Here is a 17,752-nt window from a genome sequence, read left to right on the forward strand (position 1 = left end):
TTATAACGCCAATGAGTGTCTAATTGTTCCCAGCTGTTCATTCGGCTGTCACGCTGCACGCGCGCAGTGCAGAACCACTACACTCCGCGCATGCGCATAACCTGGCGGTCGTCTGGCGCACATGCGCGTGAGTGAGTAGGTCTGTTTAAGCATGCTGCGCATGCTCATTGGTCCTGTACTTGCTCTCCTGTCAGGGCCAAGAGGCGAGACACTATAAACGATTCTCGCGCCTGCGCGTGGACTCTGTATTCAGCACTGTTTACCGCGTCTATGCGGAGACAGAGAAAACACGATTGTTATTTACAAAAAGCGCCGCGGCGCGACTGTCAGTGAAATTAGGACAAGTACCATTATTTAATATTATCTATGCACGGCAATGGTGGCTAATAAAAGCCACACGTGGATTACCTACATAGGTAGCGTAAATATGCGCTGCATGGCCTCAATCAGCAGTATCTGGGTGTGCACTGGGGGATAAAAGGAGTCAAGAAGTCAAGCTTCCCTAAGCCCTTTAGACACTATCTTGTAATGTTTACTTATGGTTGGAAATGTGGACAATGATCAATGTTGATTATATGATCAAAGTGCCTACTGTTTAAGTAAGTAAAGAGATAAGTGAAAATTGTGTGCTAGTAGACCCCAGATTAAGAACCTGAGAAGTAATATGTAAGGCGCCTGGTTGTTGTAGTGAGCACCACGAATATGTGGAAATCTCAATCTCAACCGGTTAACACACCTTATTGTGACAACAAAGAGCACCCAATGACAAATGTTACACTCAGATAGATAACCATGGAATGTTGTCATTCAGTCCATTGACATCGGATTTCAATCTGTAAATCCATTGTTGCTCCTTAACAAAAAGAAAGTGAGAGACATCAGTAATGTGTGACGGGATGTATGGCTGTTCCAGCACTACCCAAAACAAGTCCTCAGCTTTATGATTCGCTTCGAGGAAGTGGTTAGTGAGGCCTGTAGATTGCTTCCTACATCGGATTGTGCTTTTATGTTCGCTGATGCGAGATCCGCATCAGCGAACATAAAAGCACAATCCGATGTAGGAAGCAATCTACAGGCCTCACTAACCACTTCCTCGAAGCGAATCATAAAGCTGAGGACTTGTTTTGGGTAGTGCTGGAACAGCCATACATCCCGTCACACATTACTGATGTCTCTCACTTTCTTTTTGTTAAGGAGCAACAATGGATTTACAGATTGAAATCCGATGTCAATGGACTGAATGACAACATTCCATGGTTATCTATCTGAGTGTAACATTTGTCATTGGGTGCTCTTTGTTGTCACAATAAGGTGTGTTAACCGGTTGAGATTGAGATTTCCACATATTCGTGGTGCTCACTACAACAACCAGGCGCCTTACATATTACTTCTCAGGTTCTTAATCTGGGGTCTACTAGCACACAATTTTCACTTATCTCTTTACTTACTTAAACAGTAGGCACTTTGATCATATAATCAACATTGATCATTGTCCACATTTCCAACCATAAGTAAACATTACAAGATAGTGTCTAAAAGGCTTAGGGAAGCTTGACTTCTTGGCTCCTTTTATCCCCCAGTGCACACCCAGATACTGCTGATTGAGGCCATGCAGCGCATATTTACGCTACCTATGTAGGTAATCCACGTGTGGCTTTTATTAGCCACCATTGCCGTGCATAGATAATATTAAATAATGGTACTTGTCCTAATTTCACTGACAGTCGCGCCGCGGCGCTTTTTGTAAATAACAATCGTGTTTTCTCTGTCTCCGCATAGACGCGGTAAACAGTGCTGAATACAGAGTCCACGCGCAGGCGCGAGAATCGTTTATAGTGTCTCGCCTCTTGGCCCTGACAGGAGAGCAAGTACAGGACCAATGAGCATGCGCAGCATGCTTAAACAGACCTACTCACTCACGCGCATGTGCGCCAGACGACCGCCAGGTTATGCGCATGCGCGGAGTGTAGTGGTTCTGCACTGCGCGCGTGCAGCGTGACAGCCGAATGAACAGCTGGGAACAATTAGACACTCATTGGCGTTATAAATAGACGCCCGACCTGCCCGTCGGTGCCTCCCCTTCGGCTCGAGATTCTGCCGCGAGGTACCGACGGACAGGTAAGTTTGGACCAGGGTATTTAGACTTAAGGGGCTAAATAATTTGTAGTTTGGCCCGTTTATCTAAGGAATAGATCAGAATGGAGGGGCACTTCCCCACTAGCTTGAAACAGCAACATCACCCAGCTGTTTCCATAGGCATTAGTAGGTGCCATTGCTCAACTGTGGAGCGCCTGCTTAAATTTATTGAATGGGGGCTTGATGCCTCAGTCGTTCAGTGCAGCCATCAGATACACCAGTGGGGTACATGTTTTAGACAGACAGGAAAATAAGTGGGTTTTTAAACAGTACACTGAGGTCTTATCCTTTAGACATGCATCTATTATAGAGATTGTCTTTATATGTTTAGAGCGGTGCCTTATTCGTCCGAGCAGTTGCCGGGTGAGGTGAGGTTTACTTCCCACACACTGATGGGTAAGTGTTAAACTTTTGTATATTGATTAACTTATGGTGACATAACACTTTGCACTTTGTATGTGACTATCACGAAGTAGTGATGGTCCAGTCTGAGTTTATTTTGAATTATCACTGGTTTTGCACAGTTATAGCACCTTCTATAGCGTATTTGCTGAAGATGTAATTTTGAGGATTATACATATGCAATGTCTATATGGTTCTCTCCCCTTTTCTCGTTCTTATACAGGAAAGATCTATTGCATCAACTGAGCAATACTAAGAAGATGTGGTAGGATGGTCTTGAATGATCACTCTTATTTTCATTTTTTAGTTTTCATTATTATAGCACATACGATAGTGCCTTTGCAGTAGCACATAAGAGCTTGGCCCTGATGAATGCCAGTGACTTTTCACAGTAAGGCAGAAACATGTTGGCCCTATATAGATCTCTGTTGGATTTCTACCAAGCAAGTTAGATAGTGATTTTTTCACACTGTCATTTCACTATTTTTTAATCTGACGTCCAGGCAAACACTATTAAAGGTCTTTGTTTGCTTTGATAGCCATTTTAATACACTTCACTTTATTTGATTTTCGCACTGCACATATCAGCCTCACCTTCTGTACGATCAATTGCGGTGACCGTACTTTTGGTTCAGTGATGCGTCGCTAAAATACAACTGGGCGATCGCACATTGACCTAAGTTCGGAAGTCCTACATGATGAGGCTCCGCCATCAGGTGGGCTGATAGGACTTAATCAGCAATGGTTGATAGCCTTTTTCACTACAGTGCTTTTGTGCAATTACACCAGTGTTAATTTTCGTATCTCAGCACCACTTGACCTACAGGCTTTGTTGTTATTTAAGTAGTTACACAGAGGGTATTAGCCTGTTGGGTCTTTAAACACCTCCCTCAGACCCTCTCTTACGAGTTGTTAGGATACTCTCCCGAAATGGCCAATGAGGCGCCAAAACTAAGAGGAAAAAGGAGCACACCCGGAGTGCGTGTATCAGTATACAAAGTCCCAAATATATACGTTCTTTAACGCCCATATTGCTCGTGTACATATTAAGAAGGCGAAGCGGCCAGTATTAGAAACGGAGAAAAAACTTACGGTTATACCGCGAAGTGCGCAGCAAATCCAAACATCCCGGTTCAGTGTTCCTAGTCTCGGACACCTGACCCGGAGGTGATGATGTTTAAATAGCATATCCGGTATAGAGTAAAGAAAAACGCTAGAGCGTTAACTCTGACGGGCTCGGATGGTGAGAGGATACGACACGTAAAGTGATTATGAAATGTAAACACCAGAAAATTAACTTTGTTTAGTGCAGCGGCCATATGAAGAACATAATGATTATATTGTCCAAAGTTTTAAAACTCCAGATATTTCTTATTTATATCGGATGTTGATGATTAAAAAGAGAAGGTTAGCAATGTAGTTCCATAGTAAGTACTACAGATGTATGGAACTCCCTTTTCGCGATCTGTATAGACGTGTGCCAAAGTGTGCGGCATCGCTAAATCAAGCGAGCGATAACACTGTTTTGCATCATACTCACATACGAGGGCGGCGCAGTGAAATTTAGGGTGGAGAACATCCATTCCCATGGTGTTACATGACACGAATGCAAGTGCCCGTGAGGAAGGTGATTTTAGGTATAAACATGTTTTTCAGTGACCATATATACTTTATATACAGAAATGACATTACCCAAAAACCTTTCATGTTTAGTTAACCATATGACATACAATAAAACAATATATTGCTGCACAGATGGTGAAGTGTTGATATTAGATATCCTGATTAAAATAACTGTAAGTTGATTATTCATAAGCTACCACTCTGTACATTTGGTTGTGCATTATCTCATGAGTAACTAGTAACTATTAAAGTGACTTAATGGAAAACTATGAAAATACGACCTGTACATGAGGGTTCTGGGTAAATACAGATACATTACTTCTAGAAACCATATTTGCAAATCAGTTGGGTTGGAGATATTCCACTGGATAACAACTTCAGACTTAAGTCATGGTACAAATACATTATAATAGCTTGTGATAAGTCAGAAAACCTTTTACTCATGTCAGTGTAATAACATACTCTGACGGGGATATCACATTTGACATGGTCAGTCTCCCAGAAAGAACTGTAGTTCTGAGTCATAATTCAGACCCCGGCCCACAGCATGCAAGCGCATGATCCATGTTGCTTCAGCCCTTCTTAGTCGTAGTTCTCCATTTCCTCCTCTGACATTCATGGAGATCGCATCAATACCAAAGAATCGAACCTTAAGATCTGTTTCATCTTTTTGGCATTTTGCGACATGTAGAGCTACAGGATATCTAGGGTCTTGTTTAATGATAGCCCGCATATGTTCACTCATTCTATCTTTTAATGGCCTAATAGTACTGCCTACGTATTGTTGCCCGCAGTTGCATACTATGATGTAACCCACATATCTTGTCGTGCAATTGAAGTTCATTCTAATCTTATATTGTTCTCCTGTAGGGCTACTAAATGTTCTGCTTCAGGAATGTAATCAATGCACTTCAACTGTCTTGTTAAATATCCCTCACCTCCTTCATATGCATAGGATCCCACAGACCTCCATTACCCTGGCTCACTCACACACAAGATGCATGTGCGATACATACTATAGACATACACACACATAACACCTCCATGGGATATTAACGCTAAGGACTGGGTAAGCACATAGAAACAGAATATCACATGTGTGGTCCAGTAGGCCTCCGTCCCAGTGATATAGTTAAAAAGGTCTGGTCACTACATGGATTCTCAAATTATCCTATGCTGCCACCAATGCTTTATGCGCTATACCTGTGACAGGGTCAGTAGTCCACTGTCGGTCAATAAGGACTCGCTAAGTTTGAGTCTTCAGATCACAGAACAAGTTCAGGACCTAATCATGTTAGGGACAGGCCCAGGCTTCTGCAAGTAGTTAGATTAGCATGATGCCATGATCGAAAATTGAAATTTCCGAGGAGTCACGCACCGGCCCAAGAAGGCAGAGTAAAACCTCAGCTCCTAGACACCCGTCCCCCAGCCCTACCATCCTGACCCCAATCCTGACTTCGGAGCATGCAGATCGGTAACGGAAGAGCTGCGGTGCTCCTAACTGCAACTCCGGCCCCGCTGTGACACCAGGGGCCAGAGATACGAAGCGTTGATTGTGCGGCCTATTCTGGAGCCGAAGCTGGGGGCTCGAGTGAGGACTGTGGCCGGGCCTGAGGTAATCAACATCGGGGCCGGAACCGGAAGTCGCTGGGCCGGCCCAGGATTTGCTGCGGGAGCTCGGTGGGGCCGCAACGAACTGCTGCGGAGGAGGGGACGAGTGGGGGCACATGACAGAGGCACCCCAGTCCCCCCGCTAGTGATTCCCCAGGCGGCGGCAGTGAGGAGTAGCCCTGGAGGGCACCGGTGAGGCAACAGGCTATCCAGTGGCAGTGGGGAGGTACTGGGGGCCGGGGGGCACGTGGAGTGTAGTGACTTGTTTGGTTGCGCCCCCCCTTCTATATCCCGAGGTATTGTGAGGCGTGCCCTGTGGGGCGGGTTCCTGCTACACTGCAGGTTGCGCTGGACGGTGGCTGCCGGTTGGCCCAGTGGCAAGGTTGGTGGCTCTGGAGGGGCCCGTGATCACTGGTGGGCCACTCAGTGACTGTCCTAGGGCCCGGAGGAGTGCCAAAACAGTGCAGCCCTCTGAGGGCGCCGCCGCCAAGGAGATATTGTTGCGGCCCATGGCTGGTCCTGGATTTATTGAACTCAGGCCGCTTCTTGGGCGCCGGGACGGCGCTCCACAGTACTGCCTGCAGGTCTACCGTGCCTTTGAACTGGCTCGCCCGGGCATGTCGAGGCACATATGGAGAGGGGTGTACCGCTGATGGGGTCGGTCTGGCCTGGAACCTTCATCATACCCGCAGGAGGAAGGAGTGTTGACGCACCCGAGTTACAGCGTCTCTGATGGCGACCAAACCGGAGGTTGACAGGCACCAACAGTGAACCTCTAAAGGGGCAAGGAAGATCCAGACTAACAAATTGGACCGTTGCCTAGGGGCTCCCCTATGGACTCAAGACAGGCTCAGTCGGCAGGGGGAGATTATTTGGGCTCTACAGCCGAGCCAACGCTCTTGGACGTCATGGCGGCCACAGAGGGAATCAAGTTGTCGCTGGAGCAAAAAATGGAACTGCTTGACAACAAGTTAGACACAGTCGCAATGGAGGTCAACCTCATCCGGGCAGACCAGAGCAAACGAAAAAGTCAAGTCGCTGGATATCAAAACTGCCGGTTTGACTGATGATGTGGCGTTGCTCCAACAAGAAGTGTGAGACCTCAAAGCTTCTCGTGACCTGACTGAATGAAAGCTGGATGCTTTCGAGAGGAGAGCTTGGCGCAACAATATCCGCATTCTTGGGGTAACCAAGAAATCCGAAGGCCCTGCCCCGGATCTATTTGTGGAGGACCTCATCCTTAACCACCTGAAGCCTAAGGGACTGGGAAATCTTTTCACCGTTGAGCGCGCGCACAGGGTGCCGGGAGGGCGTCCCAAGCCGGGAGCACCCCCGCGCCCGATGATAGCGAGGGTGCTGAATTTTAGGGACAGAGATGTGATCCTGTAAACCTTTCCAGAAACAACGCTGGAACTTCCTTGCGGTGAAGAAAAAACTTAGGGACAAAGGGGTTAAATATGCTTTGATGTTTCCGGCACGACTGAGGGTGGAGGTCGAGGGGAGAGCCTGTTTTTTTGATAATCCGGAGGTGGCATCGGATTGGATTGACAGCCGCATCCCGGGAGGCCCGGAGGGGAGACATCGACTTGGAGAAATTGCATCACAGGAGCAGGAATGAAGGAGGCTGCATGATTCACAGGACTATAGTGCTCTGTCAGGTAGTGGGGCCTGGTCCACAGCTAATTTCCTTGATTGAACTTGTAGACTATGTGACATTTCTGGTTTGAGGCGGCCTCGGGGAGACTGTCCGTCCTTGGGCTGGGGGGGGGAGACGGGACTTTGGCTCCCTCATCATTACTACTTTTAGTTAACTAGTTGTATAGAGTGTGGGGCGACAGGCACACTGCTGGTTGGGAATGAGCGTAAGCCATGAGCAGGGGTGCAGGGAGGGGGGAGGGACGTGGGATTCGTGCTTATCCCTGTTTTCTGGGGCGCACTGTTTGTGAGATTGTTGGTTGTTTAAGTTACATTTGCAACATCAGGTGACAGCACATGACGTTTCTACACCAGTTCCATGATGAACAATAGAAAGGGATCGGGATAAGAGTGCTGAGCTGGAATGTGAATGGATTGGGTGACAAAATAAAGAAGGGAATGGTTAACCAGTTTATTAGATGTAATTCGCCGGACGTGGTACTTTTACAGGAGACACATCTGATTGGAGAAGTGTGGCTCAATGATTAGAGCGGCAGACCCTGATGCAGAGGTCTAGCCCGGGACCGGGGTTCAAATTCCCCGCCTAGGCGGGTCTTGGGCTCAAAAATTCCACAGATCTGATCATTCTCGCCTCGGTGCCTATTCCAATCATGGAGTCCCACTCTGCAACTCTTGGCAATAGCTTGCTTAAACTCCACAACGGCCCCCACAACGCTAAGGGTGCACTTGGGGGTGCCCAGGAGTGGACGCCTCACAGGGAAAGCCAGGATGGGTTCCACAGCGGTATTCGTACAAGCGCCTTGAGACCCTTGCGGGTGAATAGTGCGCTATACAAGTATCAATTTTACATTTACATTGGGAATAGGTGCCTGGCCCTCCATAAAGGTGGTTACAAGCTGGTGTGAATGCAGGTTTTACTACAGGGTCAAGGGGGGTTGGCATACTGGTAAAAACCTCATTCCCCCTGACTATTTAGGCTACCTGGTCCAATCAAAGGGGTAGGTATATCAGGATATCTGGGCAGTGGAAAGGGAGGACGGCCACTTTTGTCTCCATTTGCGTACCGCCTAGCCTACAGTCGGAGACATACCCCTGCCCCTGGGCATCCTGATGTTGGTGGTGACTTTAACGCAGTGATGGATGGTGAACTGGACCGGAACCCTGCTCGAATGTTGAGACCGGCTCCGAGGTGGCTCCCAGAGTTTCTGGATACAATGGGGCTAGTAGACGGCTGGAGAGTGCGTAACCCAGGTACTATACAGTATACACACGTGCCGTGTGCACACCATAGCTTGTCTAGGATAGATTAAACTCTGGTCCCCGCCGCTCAGGCACACGCCCTTCAGGAAGTGCGGCATCTCGGGAGGGGCATCTCAGATCACTCCCCGGTATGGCTCCTAATGGAATCTGACCAGGTAAACGCAGGCAGAATAGTTCCCATCAGTCCATGGCACCTGAGAGAGCCCACCACGAAGAAAAGTATAGTTCAGGCCACGGATAGCTACTTTCGGGAGAACCAGGGCACAATAGACTTGGCGCAGGCTTATGGGAGGCATATAAGACTGTTATCCGGAGGGAGGCGGTATCCCTGATTGCAGGGAAAAAGAGGGCACGGCAGGTGGAGTTGAAAAAAGCTGAAGAGGAGGTGATAAAGCTGGAAAGGGAGGTATCTCGCACGATGACTCCTGAGGGCCTTGACCGTTTGAAATTGGGCCAGGATGAGTTTGGCAGTATTGCCAGAGACAGTGCGAGGGCACAGAACAGAGAGACTCAGAGTAGGGTATATAAACATGGTGATAAGGCTGGTGAGCTGATTGCATGGTTGGAGAAGGGAATGGGCGTTGAGGCTTGTACCAGAATTACAAGGGGAGGACTCCAGTACTATTATAGACCCACAAGCAATTGCCGACGCGTTTGCAGATTATTTTTTATTTTTTAAAATTTTTGAAAACCTTTATTTGTGTAGATGGTTGCAAACAAATACCGGCCTACAACCCAGAGGCCGGCCACAGAACAAACTGGAAAGCACCAATATCAATAAAAAGTACGGAGTGGTTACGCAATACTACACAATGCTGCGAGTCCATAATGCTAACTGAGCGTAACCCCCCGGCACAGGATCACAGAAGGTTAATTTTATCTTAAAGAATAAAGGATCGGTTGTATAATAAGCGTCCTGGTGCACATGGTGGGGAACAGAACCAACAACATTATAATAGGGAATCCATAGATCTGTCATCAGAATAGTCAAAAGCTTTCAAGCCATAGATGCCCTTGCAAGTCTTCTTCGGTCAGTGTCCACCCGCAACCTCATGTGCCCAAAGACAAACAGAACATCACTCTCATGATAATCAAATTATCAGTGAGACGGATAAAGTTGCAATCATTATACAGCCCAACCCGGAGAGTAAAAGAAAACGAAAATACTAGAAAAAAGGAAAAGGGGATTCCACGTTACTGTACCCGCCCCACGGCGATAATGGCGATCAACAATCCAGACAGCAAACATTCTTAGGGGCGGGCGGCTAAGTCAGGATAAGCAGAACCTGAAAGTACCATATTATATAGGAATACCCAATCCTCCCCCCCAGGCACTCACCCCGCGGGAATCACGCACAGTCATGGAGACCCAAGAAAAGGACACAAAATAGCCATAGAAACAAATAACTATCTAATAGACCCCAATCCACCCGCCCCACCCTGCACCCCTGCAGAAGGCTATGGCCTACCCCTCCCAGCAGCGTGCCTGTCGCCCTAAACATGAACCCGAAATATAGAATGAGATAATATAGGGAAAGGGAAAGAAAACAGATAAAAAGGGAAAAAGGAAAGCCAAGGGGGGAGGATACCATGTAACAAGGCACACGGCCCCCACCCCCGCCCATACAAACAATTAGTGCAGCCCAAAACGAAACTGGCATGTTTTCAAGTAGCCATACATATTAAGGATTCGACAAATTATCTCAATTTGGAGCAGTCCATAACTCCGTGCACCGAACAGCAGTCCTCCCGATTAAGAACCAGGCTCACCCCAGTCTTTCTTAGCTATCGCCACGATGTATGTTGAAGTAGCGGGCATAAAACAAAGCGGAGAGAAAAGGCAGCGGAGCAGCCGCTGAACGGCCAATGGAAGCAACCCATGGGATCTCCTCCGCCGACGGCAATGCAAAAGCTGTTTACGGCAGCCATGTACATCAGTGTCAATGATCACCAGCAAATCTTCCCGCATGCGAACCAAGACATCGCAACCCCCACCAAAATGCGGGAAACAAACAGCAACCACCTCGGGCCCATCCGCATCTCTGAGGGACGGCCCGGGAGCAATGGCGGTCACCACATTGTCTTGCACACAAGAATCCCGGGCCAAGGTCACTTGCCAAATCTTCAGCGCTCGTAGGACGTCGCCAATCATGGGTTCACGCTCCCCAGTGCAGGCCCCAGCACAGTACAGAGGTACAGCATCGACATCCCGGGGCGTTCCACAGCATACGGCATCAGCCGCCATTTTGCGAGTACAGCGCCGTCTTTTCGGAACCAACTCCTGGGGCGGGCTCACAAGCAGGGCCCCTGCGGGATCCCCCTCAAGCATACAAACAGCAACCTCGATGCAGAAATGAGGGCCACCAAAAGAGGGGGACCCGCCGGCGCCACCGCTCCGCTGGAGCCACTCTCTGCCACCGAGCGATGAAGTACGGAATGGCCAGGCAAGGCAACAAGGGGGGGGAGCCACCAACACGGCGTCCCCCACACACAACTTGCCGTACCTCACCTCTGGATCACCGGACGGTAGTCCCAGGCGCGTTCAGTTGCCTCCGGCTTTCTCGCACAACGGCCTGTTCCGGCCGGCCTCCATCCTCCACCCGAGGCCGCCACCGACACCGTCTCGCCGGCTACTCGCTGAAGGCAAGGCCCCGGTCTCCACCCACTGGGAGGACGCCGCTGCGGACCCACTGAACGCCGGAGCCACCACGACGGGTGGTAAGTATCAGCAGTCCTTCATCTATAAAATGTTATCGTTTTTGGGCAGGATGGGCGGCAGGATAGATGAGTTTGGGCAGGGAGGCCGGCGGAGCCGAGCTACCGTGCGGCCATCACGATGTCGAGCTTGGCTCCTCCCCCCGTTTGCAGATTATTATCGTGGGGTGTATATACTTCTGTGGGTATATACACAGAAGCGGATAACAGGGAGATGATTAGCGATATCCAAATGCCCACTTTATCGGAGGAAAATCTAGATTACCTGGAATCCCCGCTCACGGATGACGAGGTGGCGCAGGTCATCAGAGGAGTTCACTCCGGGAAAGCCACGGGGGCCAATGGTATCCCCATAGAGCTTTATAAACTAAGGTCTAGTAGAATCGTGCCATTTCTGCGCTCTATGTTTGAGGAAAACAAGGGAGAGGGTCAACTTCCATATGATCAGCGAGTGGCTAATATAGTGGTCAACCATAAGGATGGCAAGCCCAAGGCAAGCTTCTCGTCATATAGGCCCATCTTGTTTCTAAACGTGAAACCGAAGGTCCTGGCGAAACTGCTGGCAACGAGATTGACTAAAGTCATCCCCGCCCTGATCCATCTGGATCAGTCGGGCTTTATGCCACATTTCAATACAGCGTTAAATCTGTGGAGGCTACATGGGGTGCTGGATAGGGCCCGATGATTCAGGAGCCAGCGGCAATTGTTTCGTTGGACGCAACTATGGTGTTCAATAGAGTCAGTACCTGACAAACTGGGTTTCGGCCTGGAATTTATGGGCTGGGTACGCCTTCTCTACTCTGCTCCGATGGCCCGGGTGGTGGTGAACAATCGTAGGTCCCCTGACTTCCATCTGAGCAGGGGCACCAGGCAGGGCTGTCCCCTATCTCCCCTAGCTGCTTTTCGCCCTGGCCTTGGAGCTGTTGGCAGCTTGGGTCCGCCAGGACCTTTCCATACGTGGAATGAGATGGACATTGGGAAGACAAAATCTCACTTTATGCGGTTGATGTTCTGCAATTCCTCACCAACCCGAGGGGGTCCCTGAGCTGCTTCTTGGATGTGTTTGGCAATTTTCGGGAGGTACTCAGAATTCACGGTAAATTGGTCTAAATCTGTGCTACATGTTCTGAGGGGCGGCCGGCTGGTCATCCCAGACAATTGTCTGATACAAATTGCTCCTGACGGGTGTAAATACATGGGCATTTACATTGCGTTAGACGCGAAGCTCCGTTACAATAACAACCTGGGCTCCTCTCTGTCGAGATTCAAAAGTGACGTGGCGCGCTTGAAGGCTCTCCCAATCTCCTTGTTAGGTAGAGCAGTGCTTTTTAAGATGATGGTGTTGCCCCGGTTTTTGTACGCTCTAGATTTGGTTCCGCGTCCTACTTTAAGGAAATAGAGGCTCTACAGAGACAGCTACTATGGGATGGTAAACCCCGCATTGCCTTAGCTAAACTTACCCTTCCCTGGTATGATTGGGGTATAGGGTTGCGGGACTTAAGGAAATATTATTGGGCTTCACAGCTGGCGGCAGTCAATCACGGGATATACGGGCCCCCAGGTGATCCGGGTTATGGCATGGACTGATGGCAGATACCCAGGGGAGATTATACCAGGGCGCTGTATGCCGGGCCCCGCATATATTTACTCACAGGACCAACGGCACACGCCAGCCATGTGTGGCACGCGGCTAACAGACACCTCAAGTGGGAAGGGAAGTTCAGATTGGCTACCCCGCTTTGGATTTCGGAGAAGTTGGGAAGTCTATGGAAGTCTAGAGGGTTTGATAAGTGGGACCTCATTGGTATCACACACATTAAAGACATTTGGGGGGGGGAGAACAATACATACATTTGATGCTCTTAAGCTGCAGTACCACCTAAACGACAGTGAGTACTTCCGCTACCTTCAGGTCCGACACGCGCTACACACACACATCCCCAGAGGCACGACACTCTCAGACGCTTCCCCCCTTGAAGACAGAGTGCTAGATGGCCATCTTCCTGAGAGGACCATCTCTCTAATACAGGGGTCTCCAAACCGGCCCTGGAGGGCCGGATCCATGCCAGATTTTTAAAATAACTACATGTATCTCAATGGAGATATCCCAAAAATCTGGCATGGATCCGGCCCTCCAGGACCGGTTTGGAGACCCCTGCTCTAATATATAAGAAGTTGATAAACATCATGGATGACCTGTTGGTTACATTCAGACGGCACTGGACCGAGAACAGCCTGGAGCTAGATGATGAGGACTGGCGGGATGCTGTTTCTTCCCCATGGGTGGTGGCAATTCAAATGAGGCTAAGGCTGGGGCAGCTTAAGATACTACACAGGTCGTATGTCACCGGCCCTGCTTGGTCTGGATGGGTCGCTCAGATGGCAGAGAATGTAAGAGGGGTTGCGGGGAACTGGGGACTTTTATGCATATACTGTGGCACTGTCAAAGTGTACACAGTAGGGGGGGAGGTTCACCGCACGCTATGAGCGGTCCTGCGGATAGATTTACAGCAAGAGGCCCGTAGATGCCTCCTAAATGTCTGGGAGTCCACGGACCTAAATACGTATAAAACCAATGGACGACGTTGGCATTTATGATCGCTAAGCAGAACATCGCACAGTTGTGGGGAGCCAGCCAGCCGCCCCAGGATGGAGGAATGGAAGGAGGATTTGGATTGGTGTATGTTCAGGGAGAGATCGGTCTACTCTGCCAGGGGTTGCCGGTGGGAATGGGGGAGGGTTTGGGAGGCTTGGAATCATTATAGAGGCGATATTTGTGAGCCACCGACTTGTCAGGAAGAAGCGGAAACGCACGAGTCCCCTTGATCCACTAAATATCATCATTGTATTTGTTTTATATTGTATGGAATGTCACGGAAGAACATTGTAGACTCATAAATATGCCACTTGATGTGTGTAATTTGTTGATTGTATTGTTTAATAAAAATAAATGTAAAAAAAAAAGAAAATTGAAATTTCAGGATACCAAATAGATGCAGTCCAGTACACAGGGTAGGGAAACACGCATGTGCACCATGCAGGGGACATTTGTGCCCCAACAGTGTTAGATTCAGACTGAGTATTTATAGAATGAAGTAAAGATGTGGAAAATCAACCTCGGAAGACAGACAGATATGATAAAACTTAAAAACAATTCAGTATGAAGGCTTTCTTTGAAATAAGATAATCCATCAGTAAATATGCTTTTAATGATTTGACTTGCGAAAGGGCAAGGATAACGTAAAGTGCTCAAGACGCATGTTGGAAATCAACTACATTTAGGAACAAAACGAAGAGTGAACTGTGAACATAATTAAAAAAGATGTGTTTATGCATTGAATAAAGAGCATCATTTCTGAAACTAATAATTGTGATCTTAAGTTATATTACCTTAATATGATCAGCTCCATTCAGGTTGTCCAAATAATATGCTTCTTTATATCATACAAGTGGGTAGAACCTCAGGCATCAGCTTCCTAGCAGCTTCATTATCTTAGCTTTTCATAGAAGTAGGTTAACTTCAATGTTTCTACTTTACTGACCCTTATTTTATATGCTGTACTAATTATCAATGTTCTGTTCTATTTAACAGATTTAGATAGGACCAGTGATCAGGAAGATGCTTTTATTCGAGATCTTGCTGAATTTCCCAATCTGGAGTTGGGCAATGGCTCAGGAACGGATGACTCAAGCATTGGCCTTCCATCCCAGCACAGAAGGAGAAAGGAGCTGCACCCAGACAGGTCAAGCAGAGAGAGCAACTTGGCTGCTGGCCTATTGCTCCCACTGACCGATGAGCAAGCATTCAGTCTAGTCAGTAGCATTGCTGAGGGTGTCATTGCATCTGCTGTTTCAGCTGCTGCCACTGACCAGATGCAGGTGGCTCTGGAGGCATGTGTGCAACCTGCCAGCAGTCAAAGTGAATACTCAGATACAGAAGAAGCAGATGATTTTGAACTTCTTGATCAGTCCGAGCTGGAGGAACTTGAGAAGGAACAGGAGACATCACTGAAGCAGCAATCAGAGGAGCAGAGGAAAAAGGCAAAACTGAGCTTCTTCTCAAACTTATTAGGAGGCCAGTAGCCTAGGAAACTGCATCTGTAAAATCAGCCATTAAGCCAAACATACACTAGCAGCAGAATAAAAATGAAAATGTCATAAAAGGCCTTTTGACCAAGATTGAACTAACTGGATACATATCAGCTGATGTTCATAGGTTGTTCGTCTTCTAGTTTCTCCCTTGACATAGTAGCATGGTAATTGGTTGTATTTTCTGTCTTGTTGCCAGTAAATGTCTGAGAATTTTAGATTGATGCCTTAAACTAACCATTTTCCTCCAGTTCCTCATGGTGTCCAAGTATGCACAATTCTAAAGAATAACCGTGTTCAGAGTACAGTTAAAAGGCAAAGTATGAATTCCTGCTAAACTGAAGTGACAGCAGGTGACATTAGTCTTGTCTTGCTGTTAAAATCAAAATGTGTGATAATGGGACACTCTAATACTTTCTAAGTGACACTCTGACCCAGTCCCCCTCAGGGTTTCACAAAGTGTCACCTACTGCCACAGTTACCCTCGTTTAGGCAATTAGGTGGAAGAAATGTTCAGATTTTTAGAGTATTTTGCAAATCTAGAGGAGAAACCACAGGCAAACACTTTCTCCATTACATTATTTTTATGGTGGTGGAAACACCTTCAGTAGATCCACCTCCAGATTTAGCAGTTTGTCTAGAAATTGGAGTAATTGGACGATTTCCTGTTGTTACCCAGTTCTAGATCAGGATTGCAGTAACACGTTTTTAATGCTGTGTACATTCTTTTCATTGGATCAAGGCTCTTCCTCTTTTTATAAGGATAAATATGTTTCGACCCTCTCATCAATGTGGCATATGGTGTGTGGTTTGGGTGCCCTCCTATGAAATTCAACTTCAAATCTAGCAAGACTCTGGTGTTTGAGCAGTTCCACCCTCTGTTTCCAGCTAAAAATGTGCTAAGTTTCCAGTACCCAATTCCCTTTTATTCTGACAGTTCTATAAAGGCTGAAAGTGCTCACCAGAAACATACTCCATGAAAAAATATTCATAAGATTGTGAAATAGTGAGTAAAATATCGATTTCTGTTGAATTATACAGGCCAATTAGTGTGAGAGTGAGAGAGGATAAACTGATCAGTGTGTTTACCACTTGGATTAATAGGTGAAAAATGTGTTTTCTGCTGTAGTGATGGTCCTCAGGTGGAGATGACTCCTGAAAATTGTTGTGGGTTATTGTGGCATCACAGTAAAGGAGACAAGCGGGCTTACAGGCTGATATATCATACACAGGCACATACACTTTAAATTGTATTTAATTCATGTGTGGTTAATAAAAACCATTACAAGTTAAAAAAGATCATTGCTTTATAATTTAATATCATCATGCTGCAAGTCTATTTCCAGTTACTTAAAAAAATAAAAGTTTAAGACTCAGGTTTAACTATAAGATAACTTTGTTTAAATTGTCTTAGCAACCTTGAAAGTTATTTTATAATTGACACTTAAATTGGTTACATGTAAACTAAAAATGTTATTATCACCTTTTAGACATTCAATCACACTGGTCCGACTGTCCAGTTGGTTTAATGGTTGTCTCAGCAGACTTCTAGATGAGAAGTCTGCTGAGACAACCATTCATTCAATAATGCTGGACATATGTACCAATATCGATAATGGTTTCTACAGCGAAATTACAAAATGTGCTTAATCCATGTTGGAATAAAGTCCAATGTTGGGAGCCCACCCAGGATGTAAACCATGAATTTATGTTTTTAAAAATTTCGAACCACATGCTTATAAATAAAGTTGCCTTTTGGTAGACTGTTGGCAAGAGTCAAGTCAAAGAATTCTTTTTGGGCCAAAATATGCCATAAAATCACATAAGGGATACATTCAAAAGTACTAAAAAAGAACCAAACAATGCACAGTGTTTAAAATTAGACCAATAATCTAGTTATCTGTGCCATCCCAAACCTTTAAGTAAAAGAGCTATAGTGGACAATAAAATGAATGTTGCACAACAGTGCAAAGGCTAGGCTTTAAATGGACGTATAAAGTGCAGATTATACTGTACATAAATATGGATAGACAGCTAAAATAGTGCAATAAAATCTCATAAGGCAACCCATTAGTTAAAGCATGTATATTTCATCATGAGACAGGGACACCAGGGACTCACTTATACCTTTGACAATATTTTCCTTTGTCTTAACACACCTGTTAGGAAACTAGCGACTACAAGACAGATCAGGGGCGAAGACAACATATGCAAAAATATCATGGCTGGTTTCACTTGTACAAATTTGCAAATGTTTTAA

The 17,752-nt window shown here is 46.7% G+C and overlaps 1 protein-coding gene across 1 annotated transcript in view; it reads left to right on the forward strand.

Annotated features, from left to right (window-relative positions):
* The window catches only part of RETREG1 (reticulophagy regulator 1), an 823,885-nt gene extending 806,708 nt beyond the window's left edge, over nt 1–17,177 (forward strand). The window contains exon 9 of the mRNA XM_086965384.1: nt 14,996–17,177. Coding sequence (XP_086821510.1) covers nt 14,996–15,486 — 491 coding nt within the window. The 3' untranslated portion in view covers nt 15,487–17,177. The remainder of the gene's footprint in view (nt 1–14,995) is intronic.
* The last annotated feature ends 575 nt before the right edge of the window (nt 17,178–17,752 follow it).

This window comes from Lissotriton vulgaris, chromosome 4_1 (genome assembly GCF_964263255.1).
Source record: "Lissotriton vulgaris chromosome 4_1, aLisVul1.2, whole genome shotgun sequence".
In the NCBI taxonomy this organism is placed as follows: Eukaryota; Metazoa; Chordata; class Amphibia; order Caudata; family Salamandridae; genus Lissotriton; species Lissotriton vulgaris.